Source organism: Cyprinodon tularosa, unplaced genomic scaffold (assembly GCF_016077235.1).
Source record: "Cyprinodon tularosa strain WSP-4 unplaced genomic scaffold, ASM1607723v1 ctg267, whole genome shotgun sequence".
Classification (NCBI taxonomy): domain Eukaryota; kingdom Metazoa; phylum Chordata; class Actinopteri; order Cyprinodontiformes; family Cyprinodontidae; genus Cyprinodon; species Cyprinodon tularosa.
The window spans coordinates 760158-775871 of NW_024038971.1; the positions used below are offsets into that span (position 1 = coordinate 760158).

General features: G+C 40.1%; 1 protein-coding gene across 2 annotated transcripts; it reads left to right on the forward strand.

Moving 5' to 3' along the window:
* Positions 1-974: 974 nt before the first annotated feature.
* Positions 975-10591, forward strand: amotl2b (angiomotin like 2b). Of its 2 annotated transcripts, XM_038289318.1 has the most exons (11): positions 978-1169; positions 1537-2348; positions 3515-3680; positions 4898-5042; positions 5129-5218; positions 7703-7998; positions 8083-8258; positions 8375-8476; positions 8571-8761; positions 8854-8967; positions 9340-10591. In XM_038289318.1, exons 2-11 carry the CDS (start codon positions 1645-1647, stop codon positions 9423-9425), a joined length of 2070 nt encoding a protein of 689 aa, XP_038145246.1. In that variant the 5' UTR covers positions 978-1169; positions 1537-1644; the 3' UTR covers positions 9426-10591. The 2 variants fall into 2 exon arrangements, with proteins under 2 accessions (XP_038145245.1, XP_038145246.1); XM_038289317.1 differs by having other exon boundaries at positions 975-1169; positions 7703-8258.
* The last annotated feature ends 5123 nt before the right edge of the window (positions 10592-15714 follow it).

Consider the following 15714-nt stretch of genomic DNA (forward strand, 5'->3'; position numbering starts at 1 on the left):
TACTTTATTGTATGTCTCGTACCATGTCCATTGGTTGTGCTGTTCTTTTTACATCTCTTTGCAGGTGATGAAGCAGACTGAAAATGCTTTATTATTATCTCCCTTTTATGTCCTCTTTATTTCATCGTTTCTCCTTTTTTCTGTTTTCCCTCTTCTGTTCTACTTACATTGCAGTGTCCATATAACCTTAAAAAATAATATATATATATATATATATATATATATATATATATATATATATATATATATATATATATATATATATATAAATATATATATATATGTTTAGGAGAAAGATCTTTATGCTTGTTGGCCAAGTATCATCCCACTGGCAGTCATACTAAACCTCATGAATCGCAAAACAACATTCCTCATCTATGTGATATACTCCTGTAGGAATCCCTGTTAAACAGAGATTCTCAGGGTAAATTCTGCACTGGTTTAAAAACATCTGGTGTGAAAATCTATCTATCTATCTATCTATCTATCTATCTATCTATCTATCTATCTATCTATCTATCTATGCACACACACACACACACACACACACACACACACACACACACACACACACACACACACACACACACACATATATATATATATATATATATATATATATATATATATATATATATATATATATATATATGTTGATTATAGATGTTGATTTGAGATGTTGATTATAGACATTTATTACTAAAAGACTTGGTTGCATTTAGTTTTTTTTTTATGATGTCACAATTTAAAATACAACATTTTCTTGTTCTTAAATGAAATTGAACATTTTTTAGAGAGTGATTGGGGTTTCATTTTAATGTTAGTATATTATCTTAAAGGTTATGAGAGACTTTTCATGTTTTCTCTCTCTGTTGGCTTTTCATTTCTCATTGGTCTAATAAAGCGCAGCTCTCCTCCTCCCTCCGTTCTTTTTTTTTTACGCTTTTGATCCCTGAGGGACCTCGCGTTTTACATTCCTGGCATTCCGACCTCAGTCCCTCCTCGGTTACTTATTATCGCCGCCTGCTCTCTCCATAGTCATTTCACAGAAAGAGAGGCGCGAGGCGACATGAGGCTCGTTTAACTCGACTCAAACCCATCGGAAATATTGGAAATACTTTAGGATTGAATCCACTCCGAGCGGAGCGTTGTGTTGTCAATGAAAGCTGGTAAGAGAAGCTGTTTTTAGATCCAAAGCCGCACCAGGATAAAGAGGCTACATTTTTAATGATGAGTTAATCATCTTGTCAGGATTGAAGAATTTATATGTGTTTGTTTGTTTAAAAGTTTTGATATTCGAGTTTTAAAAGTGTAAACTATAAAAGCTTGGTTCTGTGCGCTTTTGCTCCCCCAACAGAAAATAATTTTTGGTGCATCTAGTTTTTTTTTTGTGCCTGCAATGACATAAAGTCACCAGGAATGTCGCTGTTTGCAATGTTTACTTGGAGCTGCTGTTCCTTCACTTTAACACAAAGGTTTTACATTTTGTTCATGTAGATCTTTAATCATCTGTATGTTTGTCTCTTTATGTTTCAGGTTCACAGCTGATTTACTGAAAAATAAATCCTATTTGGAAGCAAAGCAGCTCTACTGGTTCTTTTAGAGAAAACCTTTCCTTTTTTTTTTTTTTTCTAACACTGTACTATGTCTTCCACTGAGGAGCCGTCTGGCACAGTCCTACACCGGCTCATCCAGGAGCAGCTCCGCTATGGGAACCCTACAGACACCCGCACTTTACTTGCCATCCAGCAGCAGGCCCTGCGTGGAGGCAGTGGAAGCAACAGTGGACCCAGCAGTGCTGGAGAAATGACCAGAAGCCCCAGATCTTCTCTGGAAAGCCTCACTCAGGAGGACCCTTTGCTTCCCCAGCTCTCAGCGAGGCAGGAGCCACAGGGCCAGGAGCACCAAGGGGACTACCATCACTCAGAAAGTGGCTTCCAGCTACACGGAGAGAAGCTGCCAACCTACGAGCAGGCCAAAGCACACTCTCAGTACCCATCCTCTCACTGGACTCACAATCAGCTCCACGAGGGGCAGCTTGTTCTGGGTGATGGATCCTTCCATGAAGAAGCTGATCTGTTGGGGCAAAAATGCAGCCACGTGCGCTCGCTCAGCGAACACCTCATGCAGATGTCTCTGGAGAGAAGAGATGTATTTGCTAAATCTGCAGCCATTAAAATAAACTCTCACAGCTATCCCGAGCTCCCTTACTACACCCCACAGTGCATTGAACGGACGGCGCAAAACGCACCCAAGCGAAGCCCACCCCCAGAATACAGCAGTCCCATCCAGGGCCAGGGTTTTATCCCTCACCAAGTCCAGGAACCAACACTGGCTCGGCCTCACAGGTAAAGAAGAGGGACTTTGTTTTACATCACTACATTTTTGTTGATGTGTTTTAGAGACTGTTGTGGCGTTACATCACATCACTGGTATTACCTCTCAGCCCGCCCAATACTTGCCTTTGTGTTTCACATGCATAAACACATACTTGCAGATATGAGTCACGCTACAGTCTGCATACTGAATCAGATATAGAAGTACTTGCAGAGGAACAAGTCCTGCCCTGTAGATGTTTGTAATGTTTGGCATACGACAGCAGCATTTTCACAGATACCTAAGTAGTCTCTGGTATTCTGACTGTGCTCCATATTTAGGATGGTACAAAAAACGCACAACCCTGTCTGTTGTCTGATTAATTATAATATGATGGTACTTAAAGGGATAGTTCGGTATTTTTGACATGAATCTGTATGGCATCCCGATCACCAGCGGCATGCAATCACACTGACTTACCCCTGGCAGCGTCCTGTGAGCAGAGTTATCGTCCAGTTTTGGTCAAGCCGAAAGTAGTCCTGCAGGTTTTTAGGTACAGCGAAATAAAACGTTTCTCTTCCCAAAACATTATGTGTCCAAAAGAGTGATATTTTCGCATCCCAAAAACATTGTAGTGGAAAAAGTCACACGTCGTTATCAATTGGTCCTATTTTCTCTCTGTTGGTATCAGTGCGCGCCGTCATTCAGACAGCGAGCCCAACAACAGCCATGTCTCCTTCCGCGGCGGAGGGAGACATGGCTGTTGTTGGGCTCGCTGTCTGAATGACGGCGCGCACTGAAACGAACAGAGAGAAAATAGGACCAATTGATAACGACGTGTGACTTTTTCCACTACAATGTTTTTGGGATGCGAAAATATCACTCTTTTGGACACATAATGTTTTGGGAAGAGAAAAGTTTTATTTCGCTGTTCCTAAAAACCTGCAGGACTACTTTCGGCTTGACCAAAACTGGACGATAACTCTGCTCACAGGACGCTGCCAGGGGTAAGTCAGTGTGATTGCATGCCGCTGGTGATCGGGATGCCATACAGATTCATGTCAAAAATACCGAACTATCCCTTTAAGATGACCTTTTTTTTGTTAAAATAAGGCTGCTATCAAATCTGACCTAACACAACAAGGCAGCTAGACCCACCATACTCTGCCTCTTATCACAAGATACATTTTTCTCATAGATATGTCCAGCCTGATCAGCCAGACGTACCCAGCTACAACACATTTAACAGTCTGCCACCTGCTGGCTTGGAGGAACCAAACCAGGTGGAGCTGCTGATGATGGAAAATGAGAGGCTGAGGCAAGAGGTGGAAAGTCACAGGGAGAAGACCGGCCGCATTCAGAAGGTAAGAATCTGATGGTTCCTTCAGTAATATGCAAGAAAATTAAAAAAAGGGTGCATTTTTTTAATTCTTGGGAAAAAAAATACAAAAATATGAGAATTAAATTCTTAAAAGCTCTACAGTAAAATCTTCCTCTCAACTTTCTGCCTTTGAAACCCAACTCCAGTTGACAGTTGCTCTCTTGATATCCAAGATATCTGGAGAACTGCTGGGGCCAGCACATAGCCCTCCTGTGAACAAACAGATGAGATCAGCAGCTGCTACATTTCCTTAATGCAGGGCCACAAACAGAGGTCACAACCCGCTCCTGTGTTTGCACACTTCTTTCATTGTTTAGCTGACATGCTGGAGGCCCTTGTGCGCCTGCTTTATTTTCAGAGAGGCCATTGATTTTCTGGGTAACACTGGCCTTGTCACACGGCAGCCGTTTAGTTAGGTAATAGGGTAAAGTGGTAGACTGGGGTTGAAAAAAATAAATTAGCATATTTTTCTCATCCTTTTTGGATTTAAGAGGCTCCTTTTCCCTATTTCACTCCTGATTTATCCCAACATGCCTTTAATATCCTTGTTCAGCTTCAGCAGCCTCGGTGACACTCAACACCTCTGCCAAATCTTTATAATAATCGATCTACTTTCTGTCGTGGTTATGTCACATGGCTTCTGCTGTGCCTCAGCCCTTAAGAATGATAATTGCCAGGGTTGGAAAGTTTTCCCCGTCGGGCCGCGGCCCTGAGTAAACATGCCTGAGTGACTGCTGTAATGGTGGGTGTCTATTTGCCGTTTCCACAGCCCAGGCTCAGGCATGTACACCTTCCCTCCTACTGGCAACTTTCCCAAATCCTTGTCAGTCTTTCGTTATGCTTATTGCCTTAAATGCCCCAGTGCAAGTGCGCACACACACACACACACCTGGAATTGCGGCTATCAGCGTTCAGGAATGTAGATATAAATCAGTCTTAAAGGGAGTGGTGCAGGCTTGATTTCCTTCTCAGAACAATACCACACACGAACCCCCACAACTGCACACAGATTATTACTAACCTAATCTTAGAACATACCTTACTTACCCTAACCCTACTGTGAAATGTGTCTTGGAAACACACATTTCTGTTTAAGAGCTGCATTGCAAAAGCATGAATTACCATTCCAGAGCCTCTGTGGCATGTAAGCTGAGCTAACCAAAAATGTCTTTCTTTTTCTTTTCTTCGCTCCATTTCTAGCTGGAGCAGGAGATTCAGCGCATTTCAGAGGCTTATGAGACGCTGATGCAGGGCAGCAGTAAAAGGGAAAACCTGGAACAGACGCTGAGGAGGAGGCTGGTGGCTGAGATCAGGAGGCTGCAAGATTTTAACAGAGACCTCAGAGGTAAGAAACATCCCGTATCAGAGAGAGAGGCAGGACGCAGTAACAGATGCTGTTTGGGCTAACTTATAAACATTACTGCATCACAGAAAACCTGGACAAAGCAAGAACCCACGCAGCTAAAGAAGTAGAGGTGGCCGACCACAACCAGCACATCATGGCTAAACTCCTTGAACAAAGTAAGTGTGTTACTTTATTTGGCATCTGTGGATTTTTATTTTTTTATCAGAGCTTGACTTGTGTGTTGGCCTAGTGGTTAGAGCAGTACGCTTGTGCTCTGAGAAGGTTGCAAGTACCCTGTTTGATCCCCACGGCCTGCACTCTGGGTCCCTGAGCGAGACCCTAAACCCCACACTGCTCCCCGGGCGCCGCACAGTGGCAGCCCACTGCTCCCCAAGGGGATGAGTTAAATGTAGAGAGGGAATTTCGTTGCTTTGTACTTGTGACAGTGTAATGACAAAAAAGTTGAATTCTAATCTTCTATTCCAAAACTTTACATGACATTGCTTTACCTAAATTGTGTTCTCTGAAAGAACAACAAGATTAGGTAAAAACTAAAAACAAAAACTTGTAATCCACCATTTTTTTGTTGAACAAAACCAATAAAGATATTATAAAACACAAAGGCATCTGATTCTGTTATCGCTTTGGGATATCAAAATCCAAATTGGCCAAAACAAAACCCCAAATAAATGATGGTTTTCATCTTTTTACAGTTAGAATGAAATTCCATACTTAAATGAAGGAATCCCTATTCCCTTTACAATTATATAGCTCAGGGAGGGGTTTTAACAGGGTCTTAAATTATATTAAAAGCTTTAGTTTTAAGTCTTTAAATACCAAAACAGAGTTTTACATAATCTGCTGTTATATCTTACATGTCTAAAGTTACACATTTATTACTTCTTCCTTGGGTTTACTAAGTACTTTTGACTTTTAAAAGTACATAATTAGCATGGTCTGGTTTGAAGATAGGGATCTGGGTTTGAAACTAAAGCACATCAATAGTACATCTGAAGCTTACTGTCAACTATGTTTAAAGGTGTTAAAGCTATAAAGCTTTGGGCGTACAATACCTTCAGATTATAAAGTTATATAACATGTTTATAAGTCAAGTGTTTGTTTTTATATTTTACACGGTGCTACAGTTAAAGCCATCACTGTTAAAGGTAGACTAAAAGGCTTAAATCTGTCTTTTCACATTTAAGCTAACTTAGGCCTCGAATCCAAGATAATTAAATGTATTCCAAAATATTATTTACCCTCCAGTTTGCATGTGTGCTCCTAAGCACACATGCAAACTTTAGCATCATTAGTTGCAAACAATTAGTTAGCAGTGATGTTTTTGGTGTGCTTACAAGTCAGCTATATGTTATCCTAGAATCCCTGATGTGAGAGGATGAAGGACTTCGAAGTGGGGTTTTTTTATGTTTATTCTCAGTCAGTCCACCATGGTAAAACTGCTTCATTGCTCTATCAAATGAAGAACTCAACACTTGGGTGTTAAGTTCAGCAAACCAACTTTGAGATCTGCAGCACAAAAACAGTAAAGCTAATTTTCCAAACAAAATCATGCCTGTTAATAGATGGCCCTTAGCAAAGGTCTTACTACATCCAAGGCTGGTGTCTGTTTTAGAAACTCAATGCATGACTGAGCTGGATTTCAGCATATCATGGGGCCCCTTCCTGGAGGTTTTTACATGAGGATTTCTCTTGCATAACTTTGGCTGATTGGCTAAGAAGGCTTATTAAGAGGGAATTTGGTCCGTGCAGCTTTTAGCAAAAGGAAATGAAGCATTTTAATTTTCTTTAATCATAGGGCAGCAGCAGAGGTGGTAGGAATTACCCCCCACCACCCCCCAAAACCCACCTGTTGGGAATGTGATTTATGGTGACTGTTTGAGGATCTGGACTCAAGCAGAGTGCTGGTGTTTGTATGGCCTTGATGAGGAATGTTTTGTGCTATGTGGGTCAAAGGGATGGGGAAGCTCCCCCCCCCCCCCCCCCCCCTTCCTCCTCCTCCTCCCTCGTCTTTTTTTTTTTTTTTTTGCATTCCAGAACTGTTTCACTAAATGGAGAACACTGGCCACCATGTTGCAACTCTGGAAATTATTACGTGGGTTTTGAAATCCGCTTCATACAGAAATGTGGCGAACACGCTTTGTCTTTGTGGTCTGGCCTGTCGATTTCTCATTTGACTCATGTTGATTTATAACTTCTTTTTTTATAATTCGATAATTCGAAAGAGGAAAAATAATAGTTGTAAGGATTTGATGCCAGTGATTTTTCATAAACTAAAAGAAAATACAGGAATGATGATATTCCACTAATAATACATATATATATATATTAGTCTATGTATGTCATGGTGTTGAAATGCGGTTTTTGTTTTTGTCAAAAAGCAATTATAAACATAATTGTGCTGCATTCAGTAATGGAAAGAAAAATTATTTTTAGTATTTCTTCTACGAATCACCAATCAGAGCTAATCGGGGTAAAGTTTGAAAATTCCGATCCCTGACAAATTGAATGTTGCATCTCAAGGTTGGTATAACACGTTGAAGTCCTTAGAATTCCACCAAAAAGGTTTTCATGTTACACTTACTCCTGAAGCGGTCCCACATTTATTAAGACTTACCTTTCGATTCTGTTTTATCTTTCAGATGAGGAGCAGAATGCTGAGCGGGAGCGTACGGATCGGGAGATACAGCGCTTGCGAGTGACGGTGGAAGAGCAGAGCATTAGGACCAAGCGCCTTGAGGAGGCTCTTGAGGCGGCTCGGGGACGAGGTCGCCAGCTGGAGGAGGAGCTGAGGAGAAAGAGAGCGTATGTGGAGAAGGTAGAGAGGCTCCAGAGCGCGCTGGCTCAGCTGCAGTCAACGTGCGAGAAAAGGGAGAGTCTAGAGATGAGGCTCAGGACAAGGTTGGAGCAGGAGCTGAGGACTCTGAGGGCGCAGCAGGTAGACCTCTACACTAAGGAAAGCTGTGACAGAAAACATGTTTACATCAGTAAATTTCAACAGTATTCCATCTGGTTATTACAGAGACAGACTCAGCCCCCTGGGTTGACCGTAAGCTCGCTCCAAGAGCGCTTACGTGAGCGCGAGGAGCGCATCCTGGCCCTGGAAGCTGACATGGTGCGTTGGGAGCAGAAATACCTTGAGGAGAGCACAATGAGACAATTCGCCATGGAGGTGGCGGCCACTGCTGCTGCTCAGAGGTACTTCACTTAACCTTTAGCTAATATTTAGCTGGACAGATCTTCAGTTTAGAGTTGAATTTAAACCAGTAATATTTTGTATATTTATTTAACAATTTTTTATTTGTTTGTTTCAGAGACACAACCATCATTAACCATTCACCCTGCAACTCCTCTAACAACAGCTTCAACGAAGACCTGCCACTTCCTGACCACAGGAACCAGGAAATGGAAAACAGGTAATGTATTTTAAGAAAAGGAGGATGGAAAGGATTTTTGTGTTTGTTTATCCTTTTTTCCCCTTACCATTATTGTTATATTCCTTTACTTCAGGATTCGAGCCCTTTATGCTCAGATATTGGAAAAAGATGCTGTGATAAAGATCCTCACCCAGCGGCTGCATCAGGATCAGAGTCAGAAGGATGAGCAGAGCCCTCGAGCGAACCCCATGAACACGGCGGGAACTCTACTACGACCAGCTTCCTCCACTCCCTCCATCAGCACGGCCTGCAGCAAGAGTAAAGGTCAGAGGCGTTAAGAGTAATTGCAAATCTCAGAGAAGTACAAAAAATGTTTGACAGAAAGATAATGACATTTTCTGTGATGGTCTCCTCAGGTAAAAATCTGTCAAACGATGACATTCGCCCGACCCAACCAGTCCCTGCACAGTCGGAACCTTCAACGCTTGAAAAGCAGACAGAGGAAACCAGCAAAACTAAGCTAAATGACGGTGAGGGACCGGATCAGAATCGCAGTTTAATACTTAAACAGTCCACATTAGAAAGCTAAGAACTTAAAATGCACACATCCAGTAGTTTTGGTCATGGATTCTCTCATTGATTAACTATGGGGAGGATTAACCAGCCGGTCACGTTGCATCAGTGCAGGTCATGCTTCATAATTAGGGGTTTGTGGAATGTGCACGGTTGAAAAGTAATGTGAATCTGTTGACTTGAGCACATTCAACAGACTGCTTTCTGTGACTGAGGACAATTTCCATTAACCTTTTCAGTCAATGGAAAACTTTTTTATTTGTTTCCCAGTGTTCTAACCTTCATACATTTATAAAATCAGTTTCTTTCTTCTTTCTCTCAAACTCCAGACAAGGCAGGGCCTAAGAAGATGCTGTCAGATCCCTTCAGTGGCTTGGACGACCTGGAGTCGGAGGCAGTGGAAATCTTCATTTAAGCAACCAAAATTTGGATGTTAAATGAAAGAAAAAAGACGTTTTAGTATCTGTGAAAACTGCAAGAAAAGAAACGACGAAAAATCGTGAATGTGTGAAAGCTGAGAAGAAAGGGGCGGAATTTGAGGAAAAGGACTGTTTTCTCATGTCGGTGGCAGAGCTGGGCTCTGAGCCTCTTTCTCACACTGAACCGGACACCTGCAGGCAGTCTGCCCGGCACAGGGAGAAAAGAACAATCCTCCCAGGTACTTGGACAGTATTGTGGATTGTAATATGGCAATATGTGTCATACTATTTATATTAATATTTCTTTCTCTAAATATAAAAATGCTGCTTATCCCCTTGACTTTTATTAATATAATTGTATTATATATTTTATTTTTCTCCCCTCTAATTTAAGGAGCTATATTCTTATCTGGTTTTTCACATTCCCTAAATATTATATATATATATATATATTTTTTTTTGTTAAATCTTCAGAAAGGGGTTATAAATCTGTTTATTTCCTCTCTCCTGCCTCTTTTGTGGATTTAATATTGTGTATACCACCACCACACTTTTTGGAGGACTGCCCCGATCTCATTAATTTAAACTGATAACAAGATATAAAGCCCTACTGCTCATGTTTCTCTAGCCGGAGCAGCTGGTTCTGCAAAGGATTTGAGATATGTGAGTAATGAGGTGCGTAATATATAAAGTATTTTTATTAATAATTATTTAAACTTACTCAGAAAAAGTAGTTTTAGGGGACGTTGTTGCATTTCTTTTTGGGTTTTTTTTCAAACACCCCTTTCCTCTCAAAGTATGTTTGCATGTGTGCTAGCAGTGTGTGCGTTCCCCGGTGTGGTGATTCTGCCGGTTTGGTTACCACTGAGGGGGGCCGAAAAAATTATTATTTTGTTTACTGTAAGCTGCGAACTAACAGACAAGTTTAATAAATTTATTTTATATTTTATACAAATGTTTGTATTGTTATTTCAGACACAGCAGTGGTTTGAGAAGGATACCAAAGAGATTTTTTGTAAGTTATGAGCCGATAAGCACAGCCTTGTCGAGCTGTACACAACCAATCACAATTGACCTCAAAAACAGGCTTTTTTTGGTGAAATCTACAGTTGAATTTATGCAACATCTCGTAAAGCAATGAATAAAGCGTTCCGATAAACATGACCTGACTTCTTGTGTTTCTCAGGCGGTAAGCACCAGTTGTCTCTGCTACTACATGTTAATAAATCATCAGTTCTTCTAAAAGTTTTATATCTACCACTCCTGTATCATTGTCAACCTATCCCCTCACCCCTGCCCTTTTGCTCCACCGCTGCAAAAAGCTCTCTTCATTAATGAGTACCATTCTTTTGGGTTTAGCCTTATCGGGTGGCCTGTTCTCTTGTTCTCTTCTTGCCATGAAGAGCAGGCTTGACATAGATCAAATTCTCACAGGGATACATAACCCTATAGAGACAAAAACAGGTTTTTCCTAGATTAGCCACTAATACTGTTTGAAATTTCTGTTGTGACTTGGCTAACACGTTGCATTCCTAAAAGCTTTTATTGCCTGCAACTATTGCTGGAACAATACTCAGGGTGTAATGAAGGGAGGATCGAGAGTCATGTTATTGGCAATAGAGTCCCTCGGGCTTCAAAAACAGGAACACAACACTGGGTATGATAGTGACATGGAGAACATTATACATTATAGTGTCAGCATGTTAAAAACGTTCCTGCAGTGTTTAAATAAAGCAGTTGCTCATTTTTGATGATGCATTGTCTCATAAAATGTAAACAGAGGATAAAAACATGGTTTCAAAATGTATGTTCATTTCTATGCATTCATTTCTGCATCAGTGTAGCATGGAGGACATCAGCCTGCACTCAGGGAGGTGCAATGGCAGCCGTGGTTGCTTTGGTAGTGGCCTCAGGTCAATGAATCTGCGATGAGGGCAGGTGTCAAATTCTGCAGGAAAATAAAAATAGGATATGCTTAAAAGTTTTTAGCAGTCAAAAGGACTGTAGCATTTCCTGGTAGATAGCTGTGTTCGCTGTGGCGAAATGCAGTGAGCTTACAGCAGTATATGGTATTGCAACTCAAATCATCGATGACTCTGAAAACTTCCCACTGGACTTCAAGCAATATGGATTCTGTGCCTCTTGTCTCTTCCTCCAGAGTTAAATGCAACCTTCACCTATGAGAAATCTTTGGACCACCACACAACAGTTTTCTCTGGTTCAGAAGTGGCTTGACAATTTTTTCACCCATGTTTACTGTTTGTGGTGCCATGGATTTGCTGACTCCAGCCTCTCTCCTGAAGCTCCCCCAATAAATGTTGCTTGTCGATCCTCTCAACACTGTTTCTGCAGGTTGTATACAGCAGTCTGTGAATTCTTAGCAATGACCTTCTTTGGTGGGTCTCAGTGTCTGTCCTCTAAAATTCTAACGTCAGCCATCTTTCCCATATAGGTGACCCCAACAGAGACACTATTTAAAGGCTAGGCAAACCTGGGAAGGCATTTTAAGTTAATCGGCTGTTTAGGGTATGGCAATAATTGAACTGTATTGATCTCACATTGGAGAAATTTACCCCATATGCATTTAACTCATTCCCTTGGGGAGCAGTGAGCTGCCATCGTGGGGTGCAGAAGGGTTAAGGGTCTTGCTCAGACACCCAGAGTGGCAGTCTGTGGGAGTGGGCGTCAAACTTCCAACCTTAGAATTTAAAGCTCTATGCCCTAACCACTAGGCCGCCACTCCCCCATTAACATGAGTTTCAAATATTGAACTTCTCTGAGATGTTACATTTTGGGTATTCATTATCTGTAAGCCATATTCATGAAAAAAACAGAAAAACACAGACTTCAATAAAACTTTGTTTTTGTTTAATGAGTGACAGAAAAGGAGCTCATTTTTTTGTAATAATCAAATGTTATGAGATGCATCTGTGTGTTTACCAAGGTAAAAACTTAATATGCTGTAAGAATAGAGAAAAGTTATTTAAAAAAAAACACATTCTAGGACAGGAAGCTTTTATGCTTCAACATTTTAAGGTATTATGGACATTTTCATGCTTCCAACTTTGTGGGGAAAGATAAGGGACTATCTTTTCCTTTTCCAACATGGCTGTGCACTGGTGCATAAAGACTGTGATGAGTCAGTTTGGTGTGAAGGAACCTGACTGAACAGAGCTCTGACCTGAGCCCAACAGAACACCTTTGTGATGTTTTATAGTGGGAACCATGAGCCAGGATCTCTCATCCAACATAAGAATGCACCCATTAACGATATCTGAAAGCCTTTCCAAAACCGCTGAAGCAGCTGTAAATCTAAAGCATGAGCCAACATCATTTTAAATCCTATGGTTTAAAATTGATGTGTTATTATAGTGATTATTTGTGTGAAGGTAGAAACATTTTGTTTGTTTAAAAAAACTAAGTAATGACCTGTAGTATTAGTGAGTGCTTACTCATCAGCCTATCGTTCAACCATTAAATATTTTAAAACAAAGATTAAGATGCAATCTGTGATATAAATCTGACTGAAGAGCGTTAAATAGGAATTAACTATATTTAAACCTGCATTGCTTTAAAAGCAGCATTTCAACATGACATTTTTTTCTTATAACGTCTGCATGGTTGGCATTTGTGGATTTCTGAAACCTAAATCTACCTAAACCAAAACTCCAAATTCCCATGTAAGAAATACTTTTTAGAATATCTTTTTTTCTTACTGACTATTTATAAATGATACGTTGAAAGAAAATATGTTTTACATTTTGACGCAGTTGTGGAAGAAATCACCACAAGGTGCTTCAATGTGGATCGGGAAATATGGTTGTTTTAAACAAAAAAGTTTAAACAAGCCTGGACCAGGGCAGAGAGGATGTGAGCTTTTGAAATATTTTAAATGCCTTTAACAGTGAAGCTTCTATGGGAAAACACAGAGTAGGAACTGCTGGTATGCAATGGCATCAATCTTAGAGCAAAATTCTTATCTGGCCAAGTGACTGACAGGATAAAAACTTGCCAACATTCCTCTGTGAATTCAAAAGACAGCTGACATGTTTTGACTTTGCCTTTTGCTCTTTTTCCCAGAAATGGTATGATGGAGGAAGATGGGGTGTTAAAACTTGGCTGAGAGGGAAGAGATTCCTTTGTACAGACAAAAAACTTTTTTTTTATTTGAACAATGTTTTTGATTTATTTCTTTCTCTCAGTTTTCTGGAATTACTTGCTCTAAATCATTACAAATGGAATGGGGTGTTGACATGGCATGAAAATAATCTTGATCTCGTTCTTTGTTGGTGTTAAGCCTTAATTCTCAAAGCATTGTGACACCTTCCATCAATCATGAGAACCTTAGCACTTGTATAGAGCCTAAAATGCTCATATCACTCAATTTCTTTGCCATCTGCTGCACAGGTAAGCTGCAGCTGTTAACATGCCAGCTTGTTTGTTTCAGGAGCCAAATTTTTGGTTCAGGGGCCATTCTGACGCTCATGTCACTCTTTGGCAAATCAAACAGATTTTTAGATCTGACAAAAATAACATTATTAAATGACCAAAGCTCTTATTAATAGTTAACACAGTGAAATAAATTGTGAATAACATTATTTCCAAACCATTCAGAGGAATTGCTTCTGTGCTTCTGACAATGTAATTGGGGTACTTGAGCTAAAGGTCATGAACTGCTACCCAATTTTTTTCTTCAGCACCTGCTGGTGTAGAGCAGAATTCTACTTCCATTTTTAATCTTGACAAGTCAATACACAAGTCAACACCATCTCACTGGTCAAAAGGGCACAAAAGTGCTTGTACTTGATGAGGACAGCTCACCTGCCCCCACCCTCATCAGGACCTTCTACAGAAGCACCATAGAGAGCGTTCTGATCAGCTGTCTCACTGTGTGGTGTGGAGGCTGCAGCGCATCAGACTGGAAGAAAGTGAGAAGAGTGGTGACAATGGCAGAGAAGACCATCGGGGCTCCGCTTCTCTCCATAAAAGACATATCATCCCACTGCTGCGTGTCACAAGCCCGTAACATCATCAACGACCCCTCACACCCCCAATATGGACTGCATTCGATGCAGGACCAGCAGATTCCATAACAGCTCCTTCCCCACTGCCATCAGACTGCTGTTGAAAAAAAAAAAACAACTCTAAATAAAGTCACTGACTCACTGCATCACACCAAACCAAAATACTGCATACTTGCACCATATTTTTGTCTTGAAATGCTCTGAACTTCCTTATCAATGCGCTTTTGCCCTAATTTTTTTTCTCCCACACTGTTTACAATTGATCACTGCTGCACTTTATTGAAGGAAAATTTTAATTCATTGCTAAGCTGCTGCTTGTTCACTGTCTAAAAGCTGTACAAAAGGAAATTTGTTTTGTATACACTCTGTGTATAAAAAATGGCAATAAAATTTGTTTGAGTCTAAGCCATCCAGTAATTGAAGGAGCAAAGCAGCCAAAGACAATCACACACTGCCACATGTGTTAGTCTGTTGGTGTAATATTCTCTGAAAAGTGGCAGAAGTAATACATCAGACATTCCTTGTGTTTTCTTATCTCTTAAGCTATCCAGTTTTCCTATTGTTAAACATGAGAGTTTAACTAGTGAAGCCAGCTCGTAGATTAGTTATGTTTACATTCTTGGAGTCATTTGGTAGGCTTCTGTCTCTTTCTCACTATTCCATGTTTTAGTATCTCATCGTCTTTTAAAAATTCTTTAGATCAGGAGGATTGTGTGTTGCATTTTGATGCAACACATTGTTTTCAGTCATGTTTTATTTGAACTATCTATTCATTCTACACCCAGTGCATAGGTGTTGTGAGTGAAATTTAAACTTTGTTTTTAAGGCAAATTTACTTATTAGATGAAAAAGAAATATTAAACTACATTTTGTATTCATGTTTTTTGTCTAATATTGAAATCTATTTGATAGTATGCAACTCCGAAATTTGAAAAAGAAGTAAAATCTTTTAAAATTTTGTGTACAAATGTGTTTTCTTGTTATCCAAAAGCACTTTATGATTTAATTACATACATACTTTTAACCTCTACATAAGAATAAAGACATTTAGGGGGGAAAATTAATGAGTCAATATCACTATGAAGTACCTTTGGTGTCCTCATCAGACTCACTCAGTCATCATGAAAATGTAGCAGAATAATGAAAGTCTGAGGTCTTATTATAAGTGGCCAAACACTTGCACACATATCAGTAAAATGACAATTCTCTTAAAATTTGTTTCCTTCATTTTATACAATTTGTTTTTATTGGATGTACGTGA